This window comes from Gymnoscopelus microlampas (assembly GCF_963454915.1).
Source record: "Gymnoscopelus microlampas genome assembly, chromosome: 2".
NCBI classification, from domain to species: Eukaryota; Metazoa; Chordata; class Actinopteri; order Myctophiformes; family Myctophidae; genus Gymnoscopelus; species Gymnoscopelus microlampas.
The window spans coordinates 38,354,892-38,380,824 of record NC_139939.1 but is presented as its reverse complement, the minus strand read 5'-3'; the positions used below and the strand labels follow the sequence as shown (position 1 = coordinate 38,380,824).

Below are 25,933 nucleotides of genomic sequence, written 5' to 3'. Positions count from 1 at the left end.
TACCGAAACGAAAGTTAAATCCGAAAAAATCACTAAGTTTGGAGGCCAAAATCGTCCCCCCAAAAACCTGTTAGGAGTACGTTTCAGGCAATTTAGAGTTGATTGGTAGTACTTTGTAGTGATATTTTTTTTTTCACCATTGTGTCACTACCGAAACGAAAGTTGGTCACTACCGAAAATAAAGTTAAATCCGAAAAAATCACTAAGTGTGGAGGCCAAAATTGTCCCTCCAAAAACCTGTTAGGAGTAAGTTTCAGGCAATTTAGAGTTGATTGGTAGTACTTTGTAGTGACATTTTTTTTTTCACCATTGTGTCACTACCGAAACGAAAGTTGGTCACTACCGAAACGAAAGTTAAATCCAAAAAAATCACTAAGTGTGGAGGCCAAAATCGTCCCCTCAAAAACCTGTTAGGAGTACGTTTCAGGCGATTTAGAGTTGATTGGTAGTACTTTGTAGTGACTTTTTTTTTTCACCATTGTGTCACTACCGAAACGGAAGTTGGTCACTACCGAAACGAAAGTTAAAACCGAAAAAATCACTAAGTGTGGAGGCCAAAATCGTTCCCCCAAAAACCTGTTAGGAGTACGTTTCAGGCAATTTAGAGTTGATTGGTAGTACTTTGTAGTGACATTTTTTTTTCACCATTGTGTCACTACCGAAACGGAAGTTGGTCACTACCGAAACGAAAGTTAAATCCGAAAAAATCACTAAGTGTGGAGGCCAAAATCGTCCCCCCAAAAACCTGTTAGGAGTACGTTTCTGGCAATTTAGAGTTGATTGGTAGTATTTTGTAGTGACATTTATTTTTTCACCATTATGTCACTACCGAAACGAAAGTTGGTCACTACCGAAACTAAAGCTAAATCCGAAAAAAACACTAGGTGTGGAGGCCAAAAAAAAACATTGTTCCCCCAAACACCTGTTAGGAGTACGTTTCAGGCAATTTAGAGTTGATTGGTAGTACTTTGTAGTGACATTTTTTTTTTCACCATTGCGTCACTACCAAAACGAAAGTTGGTCACTACCGAAACGAAAGTTAAATCCGAAAAAATCACAAAGTGTGGAGGACAAAATCGTCCCCCCAAAAACCTGTTAGGAGTAAGTTTCAGGCAATTTAGAGTTGATTGGTAGTACTTTGTAGTGACTTTTTTTTTTCACCATTGTGTCACTACCGAAACGGAAGTTGGTCACTACCGAAACGAAAGTTAAATCCGAAAAAATCACTAAGTGTGGAGGCCAAAATCGTCCCCCCAAAAACCTGTTAGGAGTACGTTTCAGGCAATTTAGAGTTGATTAGTAGTACTTTGTAGTGACATTTTTTTTCACCATTGTGTCACTACCGAAACGAAAGTTGGTCACTACCGAAACGAAAGTTAAATCCGAAAAAATCACAAAGTGTGGAGGCCAAAATCGTCCCCCCAAAAACCTGTTAGGAGTACGTTTCAGGCAATTTAGAGTTGATTGGTAGTACTTTGTAGTGACTTTTTTTTTTCACCATTGTGTCACTACCGAAACGGAAGTTGGTCACTACCGAAACGAAAGGTAAATCCGAAAAAATCACTAAGTGTAGGGGCCAAAATCGTCAACCCAAAAACCTGTTAGGAGTACGTTTCAGGCAATTTAGAGTTGATTGGTAGTACTTTGTAGTGACTTTTTTTTTTCACCATTGTGTCACTACCGAAACGAAAGTTGGTCACTACCGAAACGAAAGTTAAATCCGAAAAAATCACTAAGTGTGGAGGCCAAAATCGTCCCCCCAAAAACCTGTTAGGAGTACGTTTCTGGCAATTTAGAGTTGATTGGTAGTATTTTGTAGTGACATTTATTTTTTCACCATTATGTCACTACCGAAACGAAAGTTGGTCACTACCGAAACTAAAGCTAAATCCGAAAAAAACACTAGGTGTGGAGGCCAAAAAAAAAACATTGTTCCCCCAAAAACCTGTTAGGAGTACGTTTCAGGCAATTTAAAGTTGATTGGTAGAGACTTTTTTTTTGGTCCCTAACATTCATCGAGCTCTGGACTTAGTAATTTCTTTTTCGTTTCGGTAGTGACACCATTGTGTCACTACCGAATCGAAGTTAAATCCAAAAAAATCACTAAGTGTGGAGGCCAAAATCGTCCCCCCAAAAACCTGTTAGGAGTACGTTTCAGGCAATTTAGAGTTGATTGGTAGTACTTTGTAGTGACTTTTTTTTTTCACCATTGTGTCACTACCGAAACGGAAGTTGGTCACTACCGAAACGAAAGTTAAAACCGAAAAAATCACTAAGTGTGGAGGCCAAAATCGTCCCCCCAAAAACCTGTTAGGAGTACGTTTCAGGCAATTTAGAGTTGATTGGTAGTACTTTGTAGTGACTTTTTTTTTTCACCATTGTGTCACTACCGAAACGGAAGTTGGTCACTACCGAAACGAAAGGTAAATCCGAAAAAATCACTAAGTGTAGGGGCCAAAATCGTCCCCCCAAAAACCTGTTAGGAGTACGTTTCAGGCAATTTAGAGTTGATTGGTAGTACTTTGTAGTGACTTTTTTTTTTCACCATTGTGTCACTACCGAAACGGAAGTTGGTCACTACCGAAACGAAAGTTAAATCCGAAAAAATCACTAAGTGTGGAGGCCAAAATCGTCCCCCCAAAAACCTGTTAGGAGTACGTTTCAGGCAATTTAGAGTTGATTAGTAGTACTTTGTAGTGACATTTTTTTTCACCATTGTGTCACTACCGAAACGAAAGTTGGTCACTACCGAAACGAAAGTTAAATCCGAAAAAATCACTAAGTGTGGAGGCCAAAATCGTCCCCCCAAAAACCTGTTAGGAGTACGTTTCAGGCAATTTAGAGTTGATTGGTAGTACTTTGTAGTGACTTTTTTTTTTCACCATTGTGTCACTACCGAAACGGAAGTTGGTCACTACCGAAACGAAAGGTAAATCCGAAAAAATCACTAAGTGTAGGGGCCAAAATCGTCCCCCCAAAAACCTGTTAGGAGTACGTTTCAGGCAATTTAGAGTTGATTGGTAGTACTTTGTAGTGACTTTTTTTTTCACCATTGTGTCACTACCGAAACGAAAGTTGGTCACTACCGAAACGAAAGTTAAATCCGAAAAAATCACTAAGTGTGGAGGCCAAAATCGTCCCCCCAAAAACCTGTTAGGAGTACGTTTCTGGCAATTTAGAGTTGATTGGTAGTATTTTGTAGTGACATTTATTTTTTCACCATTATGTCACTACCGAAACGAAAGTTGGTCACTACCGAAACTAAAGCTAAATCCGAAAAAAACACTAGGTGTGGAGGCCAAAAAAAAAACATTGTTCCCCCAAAAACCTGTTAGGAGTACGTTTCAGGCAATTTAAAGTTGATTGGTAGAGACTTTTTTTTTGGTCCCTAACATTCATCGAGCTCTGGACTTAGTAATTTCTTTTTCGTTTCGGTAGTGACACCATTGTGTCACTACCGAATCGAAGTTAAATCCAAAAAAATCACTAAGTGTGGAGGCCAAAATCGTCCCCCCAAAAACCTGTTAGGAGTACGTTTCAGGCAATTTAGAGTTGATTGGTAGTACTTTGTAGTGACTTTTTTTTTTCACCATTGTGTCACTACCGAAACGGAAGTTGGTCACTACCGAAACGAAAGTTAAAACCGAAAAAATCACTAAGTGTGGAGGCCAAAATCGTCCCCCCAAAAACCTGTTAGGAGTACGTTTCAGGCAATTTAGAGTTGATTGGTAGTACTTTGTAGTGACTTTTTTTTTTCACCATTGTGTCACTACCGAAACGGAAGTTGGTCACTACCGAAACGAAAGGTAAATCCGAAAAAATCACTAAGTGTAGGGGCCAAAATCGTCCCCCCAAAAACCTGTTAGGAGTACGTTTCAGGCAATTTAGAGTTGATTGGTAGTACTTTGTAGTGACATTTTTTTTTCACCATTGTGTCACTACCGAAACGAAAGTTGGTCACTACCGAAAATAAAGTTAAATCCGAAAAAATCACTAAGTGTGGAGGCCAAAATCGTCCCCCCAAAAACCTGTTAGGAGTACGTTTCTGGCAATTTAGAGTTGATTGGTAGTATTTTGTAGTGACATTTATTTTTTCACCATTATGTCACTACCGAAACGAAAGTTGATCACTACCGAAACTAAAGCTAAATCCGAAAAAAACACTAGGTGTGGAGGCCAAAAAAAACAAAAAAAACCCAAAAACCTGTTAGGAGTACGTTTCAGGCAATTTAAAGTTGATTGGTAGAGACTTTTTTTTTGGTCCCTAACATTCATCGAGCTCTGGACTTAGTAATTTCTTTTTCGTTTCGGTAGTGACACAATGGTGTCACTACCGAAACGAAGAAAAAAAATCTTCCCCCAAAGACCTGTTAGGAGTACGTTTCAGGCAATTTAAAGTTGATTGGTAGTGACTTTTTAAACTTTAAATTGCCTGAAACGTACTCTTTTTGGGGGAACATTTTTTTTTTCCTTTCGGTAGTGACACCATTGTGTCACTACCGAAACGGAAAAAAAATTACTAAGTCCAGAGCTCGATGAATGTTAGGGACCAAAAAAAAAGTCACTACCAATCAACTTTAAATTGCCTGAAACGTACTCCTAACAGGTTTTTGGGGGAACCATTTTTTTTTCGTTTTGGTAGTGACACCATTGTAGTGACACCATTGTGTCACTACCGAAACGGAAAAAAAATTACTAAGTCCAGAGCTCGATGAATGTTAGGGGCCAAAAAAAAAGTCACTATCAAACAACTTTAAATTGCCTGAAACGTACTCCTAACAGGTTTTTGGGGGAACAATTTTTTTTCCGTTTCGGTAGTGACACGATGGTGTCACTACCGAAACGGAAAAAAAATTACTAAGTCCAGAGCTCGATGAATGTTAGGGACCAAAAAAAAAGTCACTATCAAACAACTTTAAATTGCCTGAAACGTACTCCTAACAGGTTTTTGGGGGAACATTTTTTTTTTCGTTTCGGTAGTGACACAATGGTGTCACTACCGAAACGGAAAAAAAATTACTAAGTCCAGAGCTCGATGAATGTTAGGGGCCAAAAAAAAAGTCACTACCAATCAACTTTAAATTGCCTGAAACGTACTCCTAACAGGTTTTTGGGGAAACATTTTTTTTTTCGTTTCGGTAGTGACACCATTGTGTCACTACCGAAACGGAAAAAAAATTACTAAGTCCAGAGCTCGATGAATGTACTACTAACAGGTTTTTGGGGGAACAATTTGTTTTTCGTTTCGGTAGTGACACCATTGTGTCACTACCGAAACGGAAAAAAAATTACTAAGTCCAGAGCTCGATGAATGTTAGGGACCAAAAAAAAAGTCTCTACCAATCAACTTTAAATTGCCTGAAACGTACTCCTAACAGGTTTTTGGGGGAACATTTTTTTTTCCGTTTCGGTAGTGACACCATTCTGTCACTACCGAAACGAAGTTAAATCCGAAAAAATCACTAAGTGTGGAGGCCAAAAAAACAATTGTTCCCCCAAAACTCTGTTAGGAGTACGTTTCAGGCAATTTAAAGTTGATTGGTAGTGACTTGATTTTTGGTCCCTAACATTCATCGAGCTCTGGACTTAGTAATTTTTTTTCCGTTTCGGTAGTGATACCATTCTGTCACTACCGAAACGAAGTTAAATCCGAAAAAATCACTATGTGTGGAGGCCAAAAAAAAAATGGTTCCCCCAAAAACCTGTTAGGAGTACGTTTCAGGCAATTTAAAGTTGATTGGTAGTGACTTTTTTTTTGGTCCCTAACATTCATCGAGCTCTGGACTTAATATTTTTTTTTTCGTTTCGGTAGTGATACCATTGTGTCACTACCGAAACGAAGTTAAATCCGAAAAAATCACTAAGTGTGGAGGCCAAAAAAAAATTTGTTCCCCCAAAAACCTGTTAGGAGTACGTTTCAGGCAATTTAAAGTTGATTGGTAGTGACTTTGTTTTTGGTCCCAAACATTCATCGAGCTCTGGACTTTGTAATTTTTTTTTTCGTTTCGGTAGTGACACCATTGTGCGGGAAGTACTTAATAGCCAGGGGGGCTGAGCGTCGGGGGAATCCGCCTGACGCATGCACGCGCGCACAGCGCACAGCGCGCGTGCATGCGTCCCGTCCGCGCGCGCGCGATTTTTTTGCGGGTTCGGGTCGAAAAATGTGCGGGTTTGGGTGGGTTTTGGCACTTTATTTCCTTTACTTTATTTCGGTTTTAGGGTTAGGTTAGGGTTACGTTATTTAATTATTTTAATTAAATTTAAATGTAATAAAACACATTTTTTTTAAATCCCTTCCCATCACCAGGGGGGCTGCAGCCCCCGTAGCCCCCCCCTTCCCGCGCCACTGGCCCTTACAGTTTCTGAGACAAAAATACTTGAAATCGAGTTTTTTCATTTTCCCATTAAAGTGGATGTGGAAATTTAATGCACTAATAAATTAATATCAATTAAACTATGTAACCAATCTCTTAACAAAATACACGCGCACGATTCCCTGTGAAGCCTGTCATTTTGACATATGGCATGTGGGATAATGAGTGTCCTAGTCTCACACTCAATCAAACTCTGCAGCCGCACTGAGGCCCCTGGACATTACCTGTTTGCTTTCTAAACTCGATCTAGCCTTTGATTGCCTTTCAATAAAACCATATTTGATAGACATAGGTATCACCTACATGTTACTGATTATAGGGAATGTTATATTATTGTAATCCGTTGTTTATTTCCTGAGCAATGGAATTATGTTGCAGCTAAAACTCTTGGGGTTGCAACATGGCAACCCTGTTTGCCATGTTGCCATGGAGACCTATGGAGCTTTATGATTGGGTAGTGGGAAAGGCCTCACGTGATTGGCTCAAACCCGAAAGTGCAGAGTGCCAAAAATAAAGTTTTGCAACTTGTAGAAAGTTTTGCAATCTGTAGAAAGTTTTGCAATCTGTAAATAAACTATCGTTCATTGTAAATATAATTCTACAATTACAACATGTTTAACACATGTTACAAACACACCAAAAATATATATAGCAAAAAAAAAAAAAATATTTTTTTTTATGGACATTCTTACGAATAAAAATCTTTTGCTTACAAATACAAAACTTTTTTTTACAAATACAAATCTTTTTATCACAAATACAAATCTTTTATTTACAAATACAAACATATTTTTTTACGAGTACAAATTATTTTTACGAATACAAATACAATTTTTTTTTACAAATACAAAATCTTTTTACAAGTACAAAATAATATAGGCACTAAATTGAGCCCATAGCATGCATCCTTGAGATGTTTTACTTTGAAATGATTTGTAGTTTTTGAAATATTTAACTTTAAGCGCGGAAAAACATACTCTCCACCATTCCTTCGGCCTGGCGGAGACAATAAACAAACAAACAAACAAACAAACAAACAAACAAACAAACAAACAAACAAACAAACAAACAAACAAACAAACAAACAAATACATAAACTAGAAAATGTGCTCCTCGGAGCACAAGTCTCCGCCATCAGACCCACATTGGTGAGGATTTTTGGTAAGGAATTTATTCCAAGATTGGAACTTTTTCTGCTAATATCTCCTGACTAAATGTTAGCTTGGCTGATGGCACTGATGTCACTTCGAAACATGCAATGCAATGTTTCGAAGTGATTCACCTATTTATAGGTATGTATTTCGTCATGCGTCTCGCTAGCCAATAAAAGCACACCCTTTCAACATATTGTCGCGTGTCACGTGAAGCTTGACCAATGTTAGCTTGGTGGAACCAAAGGAAATCAAACGAAAACATACTCTCCACCATGCCTTCGGCCTGGCGGAGACAATAAATGAAAAAATAATCTGCATGAGGGTGATATTGGTCATTGCATGTACTCCTACGGGCTGGGGCGGCATCTGTCAGCGGGGAGTGTTGGGCGGGAGGAGTAAGACGAAGGCTCTACGTCCTCCCGGTGGGGGTTCCTCACTGGCAGGTGAGTCAATATGATACAACAGCAGTGACAACACATAAATGTGTGTGGGGAGGAATTAAAAACATTATTGGCTACTCTAAATTAATAATACAAATAAAAAATAAAATATAAAAGAATATACGTATATATAATAATTTGGTAGAGAATCATCCCCTAAACCACAGTGTAAGAGACGCTTAAGCACAATATTAGAAATGTATTAATTGCTGTAAATCCTGTTAATGTCATCCAATTACATAAGAGCACAGAGTGATCTATTGAATGATGGGTTACTCAGGGTATAGCCCAGAAAATTGCATGCCTTGTTGCAACCCCTCTGGTAGTGGCAGGTGGATAGGCAAGGAGGAGCCAGGTAGGATAAACCTCTCAGAGCCCCAGGTCATCTTTCTGCACCTTGCAGCCCAGCAAGGTATTTACAGCCTCCACACACTCAGTCATGCAGCCCACTTTCTGAGCATGAACCCAGGACACTGCCTTCATAGCCAAAAGCTGCCACTCATCCTGGGCTTCCATCTTGAAGCCATGGAGCCAGATTAGAGCTAATATAGTGGCCCAAACTTCCTCGGTCACTGGTAGAGGCTTTGGCTTTTCCAACTCCTCATGAGTCTTCCCAAGCACAGTAGTCAGCTCTGGAACTAGGGTCCAGAAACCAGTAGCCTTCTGGAGGGTGATCACCTGGAGCAAGGGGTCTATGGGAGCCAGTCTGGGCTGAGGGGGTTCTTCAAGAGCTAAAAACATGTCCCCGTATTCACTTTGTCCATATTCGTCACTATCATCACACATCATCATTGGTGATGACTGAAACTTCACCACCGTGTCAGTAGGTGATGACATCGTAGGTGATGACATGCACTGACGCAGAGATGAGCAATTACTACCACAGATCAACCAGTCAATTCCTGGAACTGGAACATTTCTGCGTAACAGAGGTCCTTGTACAGCCTCCCCACTTCCTTTGTTGACAGCGATGAAGGCAGTGAAGGCACTGCTCACTCCTGATTGGATGCTAAGTTCCACCACCTTCTTCTTCACTGCTTCATCCTGCTGCTCCTGCTCCTCTCCCTGCTCCAACTCTAGGGAGCGAATCAGGGTCCGAGCCCCCAACCTGTGGACTGTCAATCGAGTGTCCTTGGTAGGTTTGAGACTGAAGCCAAGCTTGTTCTGAGAAGTTTGATCTGCCAGGCTGTACTTCACTGTCACACTGCCTTCACTAGCCCCGGAATTCTCTCCAGTGAGCTGGGCATAAATTAGCGACCTTTGGCCCTGAAAAAGGGTTGTGATGGGTGGAGACAGAGGTGTTACAGACACTCCCTTTGGCAGGTCCCATGAAACAGAAATATCCACCACAGCTGGCTGCAGGGCAAAGCGAAGGGACTGCATCACTTTGGGTTGCAACCTCTCTGTTCCTGTGATGAACTGGGCATGACCTCCTCCCTGCTTGGCCATCCCAGTGATGAGAGCAGAGCTGGTCCCCTCCCCAATCCCGAAAGTAAAGCACCTGTGAGAACAAGCATTGCTTCTCACCAGATCTAGCACTTCCTTGGTATTCTCCACCTCACCATCAGTAAAGACAAAGAGCTGTCTGGGCTGATTGGGAACGCATGGCTGCTTGTAGATGTGTTTGAGAGGCCTTAGGATTTCTGTCCCACCCAGATCAGCAGACATAGTCTTGACCTCCTCCAAAGCTTCATCCATGGTGGTCTGGCTGTACTCCACACTCGCAGGAAAGATGTGGTCATATTCATCTCCAAAGCCAAATATGTTGAAGTAGCAGCCCATTGGCAAGCTTTTCAGTAGCAGTAGCAGTGTGTCCCTGGCACTGCCAATGCGATTTTGCCCCTCAAGCATGTTATTCATGGGACACTGCATGCTGCCAGAACGATCCACTAAAAACAGGAACTCACCACATGAAGCCAGTGATGACATCACATCTTTAGAGAACTCGGGGTACAGGCTCAACATGATCACTGGGTCGCCCATCAGAGAGCCAGGCTTGGCAGAATCCTTTCCTGCCTCTACAATAGCAGCGGGCTGGTGGGCATCTTGCACCTATAATTGACGGCCAAACTCATGGGGCTACACATGTGTGTGTGCGCGGTCTCCACGCACACACATGGCCCAACTAACTCCACATTTTACCCCAAAATTCCTCAATATTCTGCCTCTGAACCGGCTGCTTCCCATACCGTTACTCTACTTCCATGATGTACAATAAATATGAAACGCATTATGCCCCAATACTATGCAAATCTCTTCCCCAGCGCGAAATTCACTTCCGGGTGCTTATTTTGGTCTGACATCAGAGAACCCACATATTTGGGCATAACTGATATAGGCAGCTCCATATATGGAGATGTCTGACACTATCTGACATCACCATAATGACAGGGGCACAGCCATCACGGTCCCATATTTGGGCATAACTGATATAGGCAGCTCCATATATGGAGATGTCTGACACTATCTGACATCACCATAATGACAGGGGCACAGCCATCACTATAAAGGACCTGGATGCCCTGGCCAATGCCAGTGTCCTCAGCGACGCTACCAATGCCACACACGTCCACGTGTCCTCAGCGACGCTACCAATGCCACACACGTCCACGTGTTGTTGCCTTGCAACTCTACTGCACGTAGCCCCTACCCCCTCTACTGCACGTAGCCCCTACCCCCGCAGAGCACACAGAACGACACAGAGACAACAGGAAACTTTACTACGCAGTACACAGAACGACACAGAGACAACAGGAAACTTTACTACACAGTACCCACAACTTCGCACGCAGCCATGGGACCACGCAAAAAAGCTATGCTGGGCAAACGCACACGCAATGCCACTCGCCAGCGTGTGGCTCGCGCAAATGCAGCCGCAAACGCTCTTCAATGTCACAAATACTCTCAACCACAAACTGCATACCACAACATCCCGGCTAATTCCTTTTTGCCCACACACAACTGTCTCCACTTCTCAGCTAACCGCAGTGACAGCAACCGCGCCAGCAGAAGGACAACTCGCTCCTTACAGACGCCCCCCGCCAAAAGTAAGTGCTTTGATTTACCCCATAATCCCTCCAATGCATTCTATCACCCAATCTCTCACATTCCTTTTCCTTACATCTACACAGAATATTACAATTACTATGTTACGCACACATTTCACAACTGCCTAATCATGCATGCTGTCCATCTCTCTCTTCGCAGAACGCCGCTATGAGGACCATCAATACACAACACACTCTCATCCATCACAAAGGACAAAACCAAAGGATAAACACTTCAGAAGAGCGTGGACACAGCCACAACAACTCACAGAAATAGTTGCCTTTCCCACACCTGCAATGGATTGTATCTGCACTTCATGCAAGGCCGTCATGTTCCCCTGGGAAACATCAAAACTTTCAAAAGATCCTGTCCCACTCAAAACCTTCAGTGCCTGTTGCCATTACGGAACAATCCAACTACAGCCATTCAAGGACCCCCCTCCTGCACTTCAAGCTCTGTTTGACAGGACCTCTCCAGAATCCCAACAATTCATGGCCAACATCCGACAGTACAATGGCTTAGTGTCTATGGCTTCTAAGAATGTCACCGGTAAAATCATTGCATTCAAAGGACTACCTACACAGTGCAACGTCGCGCGGACGCTAGATGTGAGGGCCGCGCAGCGGCCCGAACTTCTAGTCTTTATAATAAACCAACAGTTCCACGTCTCTGTCAAACTTGTGCCCATCACCCAGACGGACCGTGGCCTGGGTCTGCTCTGTGTTGAGGTACTGAAGAGGGTCCAGGGAACAGTTGCACTCTACTTTAGAGACGGGTCGAGTAGAGGCCACATGGGCAGAAAAGGACAGACTGTAGGGGACTAGAGAAGCTGGAACAGAGGTCACTTGAGGCTGACCACTCCTTCCACTGCCACCTTCACTGCCTTGAGGTTGGTAGCGGGGGTTGAGCACAGCAGGCAGACAGAATCTCAGCCCATCATCAGCCTCCACAGCCAGCTCAGTAACATACGTCAGCTTGATGGAGGCGCTCTCCCCCGGAGGCAGACTGCCCACCTTCATCGAGAATACATCAGGGCTCTGCTCGCTCTCCTCCAATAAGAAGGCCTGCTGGCCTGAGCTCAATGCATCATCATACTCCTCTTGAGCCTCCTGTTTCTCCTTCACTTCAGCCACAACCTCTGACTGTCCAATCCTTGCGCTGAAATGACAGACAGCAGCATCGCCAGGAAGAGGGAAGACAAAGACAGCCTCTATGGGGCTCTCCTCCTTGTTCTCATACTGCAGAATGGAGGTCACTGTAGCCACATGGTCCCTCACCTCAACCTCCACATCAATGCCTTTCAGAGGAACTGCTTCATTCTTGCAAGAGACCAGACCACATTCCATGGTGTTGTTTGCACTGTTCATGTAGCTTCGTCGATGCTTCTCTCTCTGTTAGTAGTTAATCTCTCTCTGAGTTGCTGCTGGAACTGCTCTACGGAGGCATGTCGAGCCTCTCTTATACTGTTGGCTGCAGCCCTAATGTCACTACGGTGATGTCAGATAGTGTCAGACATCTCCATCTATGGAGCGGCCTATGACAGCTATGCCCAAATATGGGACTATGACGTCAGTCCTGGACGTGACGGTTATCTCTATATATGGAGTTTCTGGGAAGGGTTCGCTGATGTCAGACTCCTTTGTAGGTCAATTGTCTCTATTTATGGGGATCTCCCTATATAGGCTAGTACTGGCAAATATGCCCTGAATGTTTTCTAAAGCCGCCCCACGGATTTCCGATTGACATACGTAAAAATCCGAGAACATTTCCTTGCATAATGCCGCCAGTATTCGCCTGTGCCACCCTTTTCGTCTGCTCCGCATGTTTCACCCGTCGTACATTACCCGAGGTATTGATGAGCCCACTGCCCCCTGAGGCCATTTGGATAAGGTTTCTTTACAGAGTAGTGGTAAGCCCGCCGCCCCATGAGGACATTTGGATGAGGTTTCTTTACGGCGGTTGAAATATATATTTTTGATAACTTTCCATATTCTAAATGACGCTTTGCATGGGGTCGGCCGCCGCCCCATGAAACTCTGAAGTTCTCATATCCATGTGTCTAACTGTGGGGTAGTGGACCATTTTTCCACTCAACCACTTGACCTCCTGAGGTAGTGGACCATTTTTCCACTCACCCCCCTTGGCCTCCTGAGGTAGTGGACCATTTTTCCACTCACCCCCCTTGGCCTCCTGAGGTAGTGGACCATTTTACCACTCACCCCCCTTGGCCTCCTGAGGTAGTGGACCATTTTACCACTCACCCCCCTTGGCCTCATGAGGTAGTGGACCATTTTCCACTCACCCCCCTGTGCGGCCTAACTGGGTTGTAAGGCCAGCTAGTCGTCTTTGTATGTGATCCGTGATCCGCGATTAACTGGTTTGAAAGGCCAGCTAATCGTCCTGGTCTATGTGATCCGTGATTAACTGGTTTGTAGAGGTATTACGAACAGAACTTGAAACCTTGTTTTGCAATGCGATAGGATTGGTCTGAAACGATATAGGAGCTCAGTTTTGACGAATACCCTACAGTACATGAAGAGCAATTACATTACAGTCATTTAGCAGACGCTTTTATCCAAAGCGACTTACAATAAGTGCATTCAACATAGGTAGGGAACGAAAACTACTAATCACCAGAAGTCTTAAGTGCATTTTCTGCCCTATTTAAATGTATAGATTGTTTGTCAATATATTGCCACGCCCACGGCCCCACCCATATTTGGGCATGCTTGACAGGGAACTCCATATTTGGGCATAAAAGGGACACAGACAGACAGATACAGAAATCTCCATATATGGGCATAAAAGGGACACACACAGACAGACGGACAGACGGACAGACGGACAGACGGACAGACAGACGGGTACAGTGGGTCTCTGACAACGGGTACAACGGGTATTGCATAACCGAATGGGGCATCCATTTCTAACTTGCATTGTTCTCGACTTGTTCCTGTGTAGGCTGGTGCCCGTTATTATATTAACACAGCTGTATTCATATCAGCTGTGGCAATAACTTATAACCCAAATAATTAAGATCTGTTTATTACTCTCCGCCAGGAGAGTATTGTTATCACTGCGTTTTCACTTTCTAAACATGACACACCGATTGGTCAAGCCTCACGTGACACGTGAAATACTGTGATCTGATTGGCTAGTGACGCCACTGGGCCTATATATACATGGCATCACTCTGACAGTGTCTCCGCCACTGTCAGAGTGAGGTAAGACGGGAACCATGAAATGGCTGCATGGCTGATGCATAATTGGCAGATAGGACAGATAGGACATTTATATAGACAGGAGGGATATGACATAGGACACTTATACAGACAGGAGGGATAGGACACTCACACAGACAGAACGGAAGAGGACACTTACCCAGACAGGTTGGATAGGACACTTACATATACAAGAGGGATAGCGACCTATAAATACATGTGTCACTGTGATAAGCCAGATTCCAATACCGAAAATCCGGCCACTAGCTCACTCCCAGACCTTCGAACCGGAAGTAGTCAAGTAGTCGCGGTCCAATTGTTCCTATCTGTCTTATTGGACAGATAGGACAGATAGGACACTTATATAGACAGGAGGGATATGACACTTACATAGACAGGACGGATAGGACAGGAGGGATAGGACACTTACACAGAATGAACGGAAGAGGACACTTACCCAGACAGGATGGATAGGACACTTACATATACAAGAGGGATAGCGACCTTCGCGACCTTCGAACCAACACAAGTCTTCTGGCGGAGAGTTGTGCTCCGAGGAGCACTTTTTCTAGTTTTTATTATTATCATTTATTATAAATGTATTATTTCCCCCAGGTACACATATTATAACTCTTGTTATGATTATGTCAAAACAGTGCACATACCTATGACACGAATAATATCCATAATAAAACACAAGTAATGAACTAAGAATGCCTTCCAAACCACCTCATGTAGAATGTTACTAAATATTCCAGCAGTCCGTTCTACCTGTGGAAATATGTGTTTGGGTGTCTTGCGGTCTGCGGTGTTGTGTGGGTTTGGCCAGTAGACTGCCATTCATGCATTCAGCTCTGTGGATGATTCAAGTGTCAAGAATGATGGAGTGGCCTACAGCAGCGTGCCAGCTTCAGCTTGCCATGGCTGGATGGCTGAATGACTGACTGACTGGTTGGCTGGCTCAGTGAGTGTTTTTTTTTTAATACATACAAATGAAACGAATCATGATGTGGACAAAAGGAGTATAAGGTGTCTAAACTCTGCAGCCATTCTAGTTTGACTACATTGCAGAGCATGTCGTTTGTTGGTCTAAATAAAAACAAATATCGTAAACAGTATATTGTATAGATATCAATGTTTTGATGTATAAGGCAACTCAGCCTAAACTTCCGTATGGTCCCATGAAAAGTTACTCTTCATCTCAGTTGCCTTTTTTTCTCCTCCTTTTTCTTAGTTCATTGTTAAGACTAATAGGGATAATCATTACTTCAACACATTATACATTGACTGGCAAGCATTTAATTGACGCTTTGTCCCAGAAAATGTCTCAAGGAGACGTGCTAAAATGTTCAATAGTTTCATGAACTGTTTGCCCGTGATAGACTTTTTCAACGACTGTGTGTCTATTGTTCATGTCACAGGCAGGCCTGCACGGGGAGACAGATTTTTAGAAAATGAGTTGCTGTGTTGATGGCGGTTGGTCTTAAGGAGGCCACCCACCGGGACAGAAGGGGCTGTGGAATGCTTTTTACCAGATTGCTTGTCTTGTCTGCGTGTGTGTGTGTGTGTGTGTGTGTGTGTGTGTGTGTGTGTGTGTGTGTGTGTGTGTGTGTGTGTGTGTGTGTGTGTGTGTGTGTGTGTGTGTGTGCGCATGGAGGCATGGTTTGACACATGTCACAAGTGGCACAGATATATTTGTTTGATGTGTATACCAATATTTCTCAAAGTAGGGTCCGGGGACCTCGAGGGATCTTCCAGGGGGTCCCCATAGCAAAACGAGGAACAGTGTAAACACTTGGCTCTTTGGATCGCTGGTTCTCAGAGTGGGGTCCTAGCGGTCCTTGAGGAGGTTCGAGGGGGTCCCCAGAAGAGCTGGGAACAGTTTAAACATTTAAGCCCTATTTTATTTTTCAAATCATATTAGAAAATAGCTGATCTACAAGTTCACAATATGTCACAATGTAAGTTTCGTTAGCTTGTAGATCTACAATTTCACCCCAAAAAAGAGGCAAATCTCCTCTTATGGGGATCCCTGGCATCAAATATTTTCCAATTTGCGGGTCCGCAGCCAAATGCATATCAATTTAGAGGTCCTTGACATCAAAATGTTTGAGAACTCTGACTTATCTGACTAGTTTGGGATTTGGCCATATCCCCTCCAAATCTGTCTACACTAGAGTACGTAGAGTAACACATTTCACTGTGTATGCAAATATGAAGTGACAAATACAGCAAAGGAGTGCGGACTAGATGATGATGATGATGAGTTGTATTGTCTTGATGATGAATTGAATTCGTAAGAAACAATGGAAACAAGCCATCAATACCTTTTTGTGTCATTCTTTTAACATTGCTTGCGTAATTGTACTTGCTGTACAGACAGACAGACAGACAGACAGACAGACAGACAGGGACGGACGGACGGACGGACGGACAGACAGACAGACATCCCGGAAATTCAGTTGTCAATGGCAGTTACAGCAGTAAAGAAGGAGATATAGGACAGATACGGGCAAAAAATAAAAGTAGATATAGCTAACAGTGCAGTACAGTACAGTCAGTGTATGGGCAGTCTTGACAAAATTAGAAATTAGGGCAGCAGAGCAAAGAACAGATTAACCCCCCAATAAGTCCAAGAGCAAAAAAAGAACACCACAGCTATGAGACATTAGTCCTAATAACAATGGCAGAGCAAAACAATAATGGACTAACCCCCAAAAGAGTCCAAGAGCAACAAATAAAACAGTTCTGAGACATTAATCCCTGGAACGAGCATTGAAAAGCCTCAGGGCTACCAGCACAAAGGACTGACTGAGTCTTTAGTTGTTCTGTGTGGGGAGGATAAATATTTCAGAACCACTGAGCCTAGAACCACCCCACTATCACCTTCTGGAGGCGATGGAATGGTTGGCCAGATTACGTTTTCCCCCAGGCCGGGCATAACACCCAGCAAGTTCAGAACTAAAAGAAATGTGCTTAAGCAGGATTTCTAAGGAGTAGCCAAACATTATTACTTTCTGTACAAATATAATTAATATGATTACACACATTATTTTGAAACAATAAATATAGTATGCAGAAAAACAGAGGTGGAACAGGCCTGCCTGTTGAAGGGGATTTCCTGTGATGAGCAATATTACCTTACCACCACTAGATGGCGCATTGTATTTAGGTTTGACAGCATATTGTGCAGTGCTGTTCCTACCAACATGGGGAGGGACAAGGGAAGAATATACACCGCTGTTGGAGAAGTGCTGATCATGATGAAAGTACAAGTGTGATGGAAGGCAATAGTAGCCACAATGCAAAAAAAATAAAAATAAGTATAAGGCTACCAACGTCTTCTTCAGCGTATTGTCATCCACTTTCTCAACAGATCCAAATGGCACACAGCCAACTTTGAAAGTGAAAAACAATCATGATCATTTGCTGGTGTAAATAAATTAGAAGAAAAACATATTTGTATTTGATTTAGTATTTTTTCAGTTCCCCCATTTTTTCATTTAATATTGTATTTCATTAGCATCCATTGTACTTTATTTTTTTAACCACTTAAACCACAGCATCCATTTTGTAGGGAAAGCTTTTGCTGAACATAGCAGATCCACAAGCTCATTGCAACGCATTTTGAGCTTGTCGATTTTCAGCGAAAGCTTTCCCCACAATAACAGAACACAGAAAAGACACTAGAGCCCTGAGGGATTCCGGTCACCCATATGGCGTGCATGCAGTGGTTAATCTAAACCTACACCCTATTCCTATACAGCAGCCACATGACCTATAATTAGGCAGGCCCCAGTGCCCACAGGGATCAACAAGGTCGTCGTCTTATCTCACATCATCTAACTGCAAACATTGTGTCTATACACGACAAATCCTACATCTGCAACCAACCACCTTCTACAATCCCTCGAAACATCACGATATGTTTGTATTGGCTCTCCGACGCATTCACTGTCAGCGACGCATCAATGCCAACATACTGGTGTGTCCACTTTACAACTGGCGCAGGTGTTTGGGGACCGATGCCTCCCTGTGCCATGTCAAACACTGTATTGGCCCTGTGTATATTTGCTGTGATCGGCAGATTGACAGGCATGGAGGGCGTGTGACTGTGAAGACGATGTGCTCTGGTGCAATTGAAAGAAGTGGCTGAGTCAGCCTAGCCCCGGTATGGTAGGTTTACAGGAGGAACGCCAACCACCTGTGTGTGTGTGTGTGTGTGTGTGTGTGTGTGTGTGTGTGTGTGTGTGTGTGTGTGTGTGTGTGTGTGTAAGGGAGTGAATGGAAAATGATGTGTGGGTGTACGAATGGGTGCGTAGTCTGTGCGTGTGGGCATCCACGTGCCTGCGTGTGCGTGTACAGTGGTGGAAAAAAAGTAGCTTACTCAAATGTTATACTTAAGTAAAAGTATCAATACTGCATTGTAGAAATATACTCTGTTACAAGTAAAAGTCCTTAATTAAAAATGTACTCGAGTAAAAGTACAAAAGTATTGGTATCAAAATGTTGCCTACTTAATCTTAAAGTACCAAAAGTAGACAGTAGCTTACTCATTATGCAGAATGTCCCGTTTCACAAGTTTTGAAAATAGCAGATCTATAATTGCCTTGCTTCGATGCTAGGCAGTGTGAGCTTGTAGATCGGCTATTTTCAAATGGCCGAAATGTGTATAAAGGGCTGAAGTGGTTAATGTATGTTTTGTAATGATAATCAAAATCTACATAGTCACTAAATAAAGTTTTCAAATAATTGTAGTAGAGTAAAAGTACATTTGCCTTTGAGATGTATATGAAGTAAAAAAAAAAGTAAAAGTACAGAAAATTGGACATACTCCAGTAAAGTAAAAAAAAATCCTCAAAATTGTACTTAAATACAGTACTTAAATGTACTTAGTTACTTTACACCACTGGTGTACGTGATGGTGTGGATTGGATAAAGGGAGTTGGAGAAGAAGTTGAAGAGATGAGAGGTGGGTGTATCCTGGTAAGGTGAGTGGTGGTGACAGATGGTGGGTGGGGACCACAAGGATGCTACAGCAACCGATATGATTCTGAATGGCAGTCCAACTGTCATTATATAGATATACATGTTCGGTAGGTATGTATAAGTGTACACAGTAAAACCCCTAGTGTTAACTGTGAGTCTGAGAGTGTCATGCGTCCGGGTCCACAGGGGAAAGGCCCCTATAGGGGTTTTACTCCTCAGTGGTGCATCTGGCTTGGCCAGCACTCCAACAAGCACAGTTAGTTGTGTTTGAGGTTTGGAAGCCGGGTGGAGAGGGTAATCTGCTGTCGCTGGACTTGCGGCTCGTACAGGTTGGTTACTGTGGTCCTCTGCACGCAAAGCTCCTCTCAGTCAGATGATGAGGCATGAGAGAAGACACATCACATGCGTGCCTGCACCTTCACACATGTCATGACCAATGGCTAAGCATGAGTGAGGGACATGTGAATGGTGAGAAAGGAAAAATAAAGAACAATTTCACTTTCAAACATGTTTGGGGTCATTTTAACGTATACTCTGGCTTTTGTGAGCACCCCAGACAGTTTTTAAGTTGCTTGATTCAGTATGTAGATATTTGATATTAATTTAATCAGACACGCCCCCCTTCCCATACAAACTTGTAACTTCAAACTCCATTTTAATCATGATAGATTGATCAAAAACACCAGTCCTTGGCTCTGGTGATTGATATTGGCCTTCTAATGTGAGAGGGGCTGTGTTTTTTTTAATGGCGCTAGCCGCTCTATACCTGTAGGTATAGAGCGGATCCTGCTCTATACCTGACTTTGTCCGTGTTCACCGTCAACGTTCTGATTGGTCAGGTGCGTCAACAAAGTGATTGGTCAAGCTTCGCGTGACACATGGCTATAAACACATTATAAACACATATCGATGACAAAATGTATCAAAGGCGCCGCTACCTTCACACAGGGTGTGATTTTTTTCTTTTCATTTAGTACAATAAAATACAATTTAAAAAAGGAATCGAAAAACATGGCCCTCTCACGTATTAGGCAGTATGAGTCAGCACCAGAGTCAGCACTATAGTCAGCACCATAGTCATTAACATAGTCAGCACAATAGTCATTAACATAGTCAGCACCATAGTCATTAACATAGTCAGCACCATAGTCATTATCATATTCAGCACCGGTTCTACCATATGAGCACTTTGGGCACGTGCCCAGGGGCCCCTGGCATGAAAGGGCCCTCCATGTTTTGGGGGAAAACCGCAAAAATATCACCCATTCTCTTGATTCTCTTGATCATGATATAATTATCCAATCGGAATTAAAAGTGGTCATGAAATGGCTTCATTGCTAAAGTTTTTGCTAAGTTTAGCTCAGAAACAAGGTGTAATCACACCGTTCCCTCCGAGCTTCGATGAATTGAGTACAAAGGACCCCAATGGAAACAAGCCATAGTGCTTTCTTGGGTTTAAAATCCTCTTAACAGACCTTGTATTGAACCGTACTTGGTAGCACTTTACAATAATGACCCGTTATAAAGCATTTATAAACGTTTATAAGTAGTTTGTAGACTATTAACAAATCATTAACAACCTGTTTGTTGACATTCGTAAATGATTACTAAAACCTTTATAACTACAGTTACAAATCATTTATAAAGTATTAGTAAGTAGTGAACTATTCATCAATAAGCCATTTATATACAACTGTAAAAGATTATTAAATCATTTGTAACGACCCATTCTAAAGCATCTATAAACGTTTATAAGCAGTTTGTAGACTGTTAACAAATCATTAACAACCTGTTTATTGACATTCGTAAATGATTACTAAAACCTTTATAACTACGGTTACAAATCATCTATAAAGGTATTTTATGACTATTCATGAATAAGACATGTATAATACATCTGTAAATGATTATTAAATCATTTGTAACTGATGTTACATAATATATACAAGCTATTGGTAGCTTGTTCATGTTTAACATATGCTTTGTTAAACATTCCTAAAGTATCTATAAATCCTTAATACATGTTATTATGTGCCCTATAGTAAAGTGAAGACAGTTCATCATTTACAACTGTCTGTTAATGTGTTTGTTCATGTTTAACATGCTTTGTAAAACATTCCTAAAATATCTAAGACTATGCATTATTATACTCTACCAGGAAGGCTGTACTTGTCAGCCATCTGTTAGCTGAATGGGTTGAGACGCAGTATTCATGATCCAGAGGCCATGAGTTCAAATCCCACTGATGTCATTCCTATGATTCTTTCCTTTGCAAACTGGCTTCCAGAAGATCAACTGAAAAGTACCAGGAAGGCTATATTTGTCATCCAACTGTTAGCTCAATGGGTTGAGACGCAGTATACATGATCCAGAGGCCATGAGTTCAAATCCCATTGATGTCTTCCTATGATTCTTTCCTTTGCAGACTGGCTTCCAGAAGATCAACTGAAAACTACCAGCAAGGCTGTACTTGTCAGCCATCTGTTAGCTCAATGGGTTGAGACGCAGTATTCATGATCCAGAGGCCATGAGTTCAAATCCCATTGATGTCTTTCCTTTGCAGACTGGCTTCCAGAAGATCAACTGAAAACTACCAGGAAGGCTATATTTGTCATCCAACTGTTAGCTCAATGGGTTGAGACGCAGTATACATGATCCAGAGGCCATGAGTTCAAAACCCATTGATGTCTTTCCTATGATTCTTTCCTTTGCAGACTGGCTTCCAGAAGATCAACTGAAAACTACCAGGAAGGCTGTACTTGTCAGCCATCTGTTAGCTCAATGGGTTGAGACGCAGTATTCATGATCCAGAGGCCATGAGTTCAAATCCCATTGATGTCTTTCCTTTGCAGACTGGCTTCCAGAAGATCAACTGAAAACTACCAGGAAGGCTATATTTGTCATCCAACTGTTAGCTCAATGGGTTGAGACGCAGTATACATGATCCAGAGGCCATGAGTTCAAAACCCATTGATGTCTTTCCTATGATTCTTTCCTTTGCAGACTGGCTTCCAGAAGATCAACTGAAAACTACCAGGAAGGCTGTACTTGTCAGCCATCTGTTAGCTCAATGGGTTGAGACGCAGTATTCATGATCCAGAGGCCATGAGTTCAAATCCCATTGATGTCTTTCCTATGATTCTTTCCTTGAGTGGGTTCGATTCCCACTCCGAGTCATGTGTCCCCGGTAACTTGGGGCAACGGATAAATTGACTGATATTCTTCGTGATGCTTCCCTTTGCAGATTAACTTCTAGAAAAACAAGTTAAAACCACCAGGAAACCTGTAACTCTCAGCCAACAGCATAGCTCAACTGGTCTGTCCAATAACTTGACTTGACTTGAGTGGGTTCGATTCCCACTCAAGGCAAGTGTCCCCGGTAACTTGGGGCAACGGATAAATTGACTGATATTCTTCGTGATGCTTCCCTTTGCAGAATAACTTCTAGAAAAACAAGTTAAAACCACCAGGAAACCTGTAACTCTCAGCCAACAGCATAGCTCAACTGGTCTGTCCAATAACATGACTTGACTTGACTTGACTTGAGTGGGTTCAATTCCCACTCAAGGCAAGTGTCCGTAGAATAACTTGTAGGAGTGTGCTGGTTCAAATCCAGTACAACCCAGGACCGAGCGGTCCTGGGTTCGATTCCCACTAACGTCAAGTCCCCGGTAAATTGGAGCAGCGGACAAATTGACTGATATCCGTAGAATAACTTGTAGGAGTTATTGAACCAGCACACTCCTACAAGTTATTCTACGGATATCAGTCAATTTATCCGTTGCCCCAAGTTACCGGGGACACTTGACTCGAGTGGGAATCGAACCCACTCAAGTCAAGTCAAGTCATGTTATTGGACAGACGCTCTACCAGTTGAGCTATGCTGTTGGCTGAGAGTTACAGGTTTCCTGGTGGTTTTAACTTGTTTTTCTAGAAGTTATTCTGCAAAGGGAAGCATCACGAAGGATATCAGTCAATTTATCCGTTGCCCCAAGTTACCGGGGACACATGACTCGGAGTGGGAATCGAACCCACTCAAGTCAGGTCAAGTCATGTTATTGGACAGACACTCTACCAGTTGAGCTAAGCTGTTGGCTGAGAGTTACAGGTTTCCTGGTGGTTTTAACTTGTTTTTCTAGAAGTTAGTCTGCAAAGGGTAGCATCACTAAGGATATCAGTCAATTTATCCGTTGCCTCAAGTTACCGGGGACACTTGACTCGAGTGGGAATCGAACCCACTCAAGTCAAGTCAAGTCATGTTATTGGACAGACGCTCTACCAGTTGAGCTAAGCTGTTGGCTGAGAGTTACAGGTTTCCTGGTGGTTTTAACTTGTTTTTCTAGAAGTTAGTCTGCAAAGGAAAGCATCACAGTAAAGACACCAGCGGGATTTGAACTCATGGCCTCTGGATCATGTATACTGCGTCTCAACCCACTGAGCTAACAGATGGCTGACAAGTACAGCCTTCCTGGTAGTTTTCAGTTGATCTTCTGGAAGCCAGTCTGCAAAGGAAAGAATCATAGGAAAGACATCAATGGGATTTGAACTCATGGCCTCTGGATCATGAATACTGCGTCTCAACCCATTGAGCTAACAGATGGCTGACAAGTAAAGCCTTCCTGGTAGTTTTCAGTTGATCTTCTGGAAGCCAGTGTGCAAAGGAAAGAATCATAGGAAAGACATCAAGGGGATTTGAACTCATGGCCTCTGGATCATGAATACTGCGTCTCAACCCATTGAGCTAACAGATGGCTGACAAGTACAGCCTTCCTGGTAGAGTATAATAATGCATAGTCTTAGATATTTTAGGAATGTTTTACAAAGCATGTTAAACATGAACAAACACATTAACAGACAGTTGTAAATGATGAACTGTCTTCACTTTACTATAGGGCACATAATAACATGTATTAAGGATTTATAGATACTTTAGGAATGTTTAACAAAGCATATGTTAAACATGAACAAGCTACCAATAGCTTGTATATATTATGTAACATCAGTTACAAATGATTTAATAATCATTTACAGATGTATTATACATGTCTTATTCATGAATAGTCATAAAATACCTTTATAGATGATTTGTAACCGTAGTTATAAAGGTTTTAGTAATCATTTACGAATGTCAATAAACAGGTTGTTAATGATTTGTCAATAGTCTACAAACTGCTTATAAACGTTTATAGATGCTTTAGAATGGGTCGTTACAAATGATTTAATAATCTTTTACAGATGTATATAAATGGCTTATTCATGAATAGTTCACTACTTACTAATACTTTATAAATGATTTGTAACTGTAGTTATAAAGGTTTTAATAATCATTTACGAATGTCAACAAACAGGTTGTTAATGATTTGTTAATAGTCTACAAACTACTTATAAACGTTTATAAATGCTTTATAACGGGTCATTATTGTAAAGTGCTACCCAGTACTTCCCTGTGCTTGTTTTTGCAAACTGTTAATAAAGTATTCAATCAATCAATCAATCAATCAATCAATAAGCTATGGGATTGCTGGACTCACACACACTGCACTGATAGTCATTAACAAAGTCAGCACCATAGTCATTAACAAAGTCAGCACCATAGTCATTAACATAGTCAGCACCATAGTCATTAACATAGTCAGCACCATAGTCATTAACATATTCAAGTAACAAGTAGTTATTTCATGTGTTAATATAAGCGCTACTGTATACATTAAAATTTCATATATTTTTTGTAAATATCCCAATTTTGACTGACTGTCTAGGGAACTGAATATGAAAAAGACACCAGTGTTAGCATCCTACCATCTTGTTTCTTTGGGAAAATATATTGCTGATATTTGCAGTTATCTTTTTATCCACTTGATGTCAGCAGATACACAGAATTATACTACTGTTGTCAAATTTTCCTCTTTATAAATTCAACAGTAGAGAACTCCATTACAACCATTGCTACCAATAAAATAAAAAGAGTCTGGCCCTGAACATATGTTTTCCCCCCAATATGGCCGTAGGCCAAGCTATCTTGTCTGTATGTATGTACTCTATGCATATACTGTATGTTTGTAAAAAAGAGTAGACCAATTATAGACCGATCATAGTTCATGCTGCTAAGTGCATGGCAAAACATACCAAAACTGAAACGCCTGGTGCCCCCCCTATGAATCTCTGACCAGTTACAGAACACCAACATTGTTCTTGGGAAGCTCTTTTATTAGGTGGATTATTTATGAAGATCATTATGTCCATTTGGGTTAATGAGACTGTCCCCACACTAATGGATATTCCCAGAAGCAGCCAGCCTGCAGTGTGGTTTCCCCACTGAACACCACGTTGTCATTTGTACATCTCTGTTCACAATCTGCACACATAGCAACTTACTATTGATAGCTAAAGACTGTACAGGGAGGGCACGCGCACGCACACACACACACACACACACACACACACACACACACACACACACACACACACACACACACACACACAGTTACTGTATACTGTACCTTTTTTTTTTTTTATTGTATACGTTTTTTTGACAACCTATTTTTTATAGGATCACTTGTTCCATGTTTTGACATAGGGGAGTTAGGGCTGTCACAATCATAAAATGTTACTTGCCGATTAATTAATGAATAATTGCCATTACCAATTATGTTTTTGCCATTAAACATTGGAACATAAAAAATACATTTTACTTTGCCTTCTAGGCT

The 25,933-nt window shown here is 41.9% G+C and overlaps 1 protein-coding gene across 1 annotated transcript; it reads right to left on the bottom strand.

The window, feature by feature from the left end:
* Nucleotides 1-8,305: 8,305 nt before the first annotated feature.
* Nucleotides 8,306-12,362, bottom strand: LOC311055193 (von Willebrand factor A domain-containing protein 5A-like; the record flags this gene model as incomplete). The annotated part of the gene is made up of 2 exons (XM_084071296.1): nucleotides 8,306-10,020; nucleotides 11,670-12,362. 2 exons carry the CDS (start codon nucleotides 12,360-12,362, stop codon nucleotides 8,338-8,340), a joined length of 2,376 nt encoding a protein of 791 aa, XP_083927422.1. The 3' UTR covers nucleotides 8,306-8,337.
* Between the last annotated feature and the right edge of the window lie 13,571 nt (nucleotides 12,363-25,933).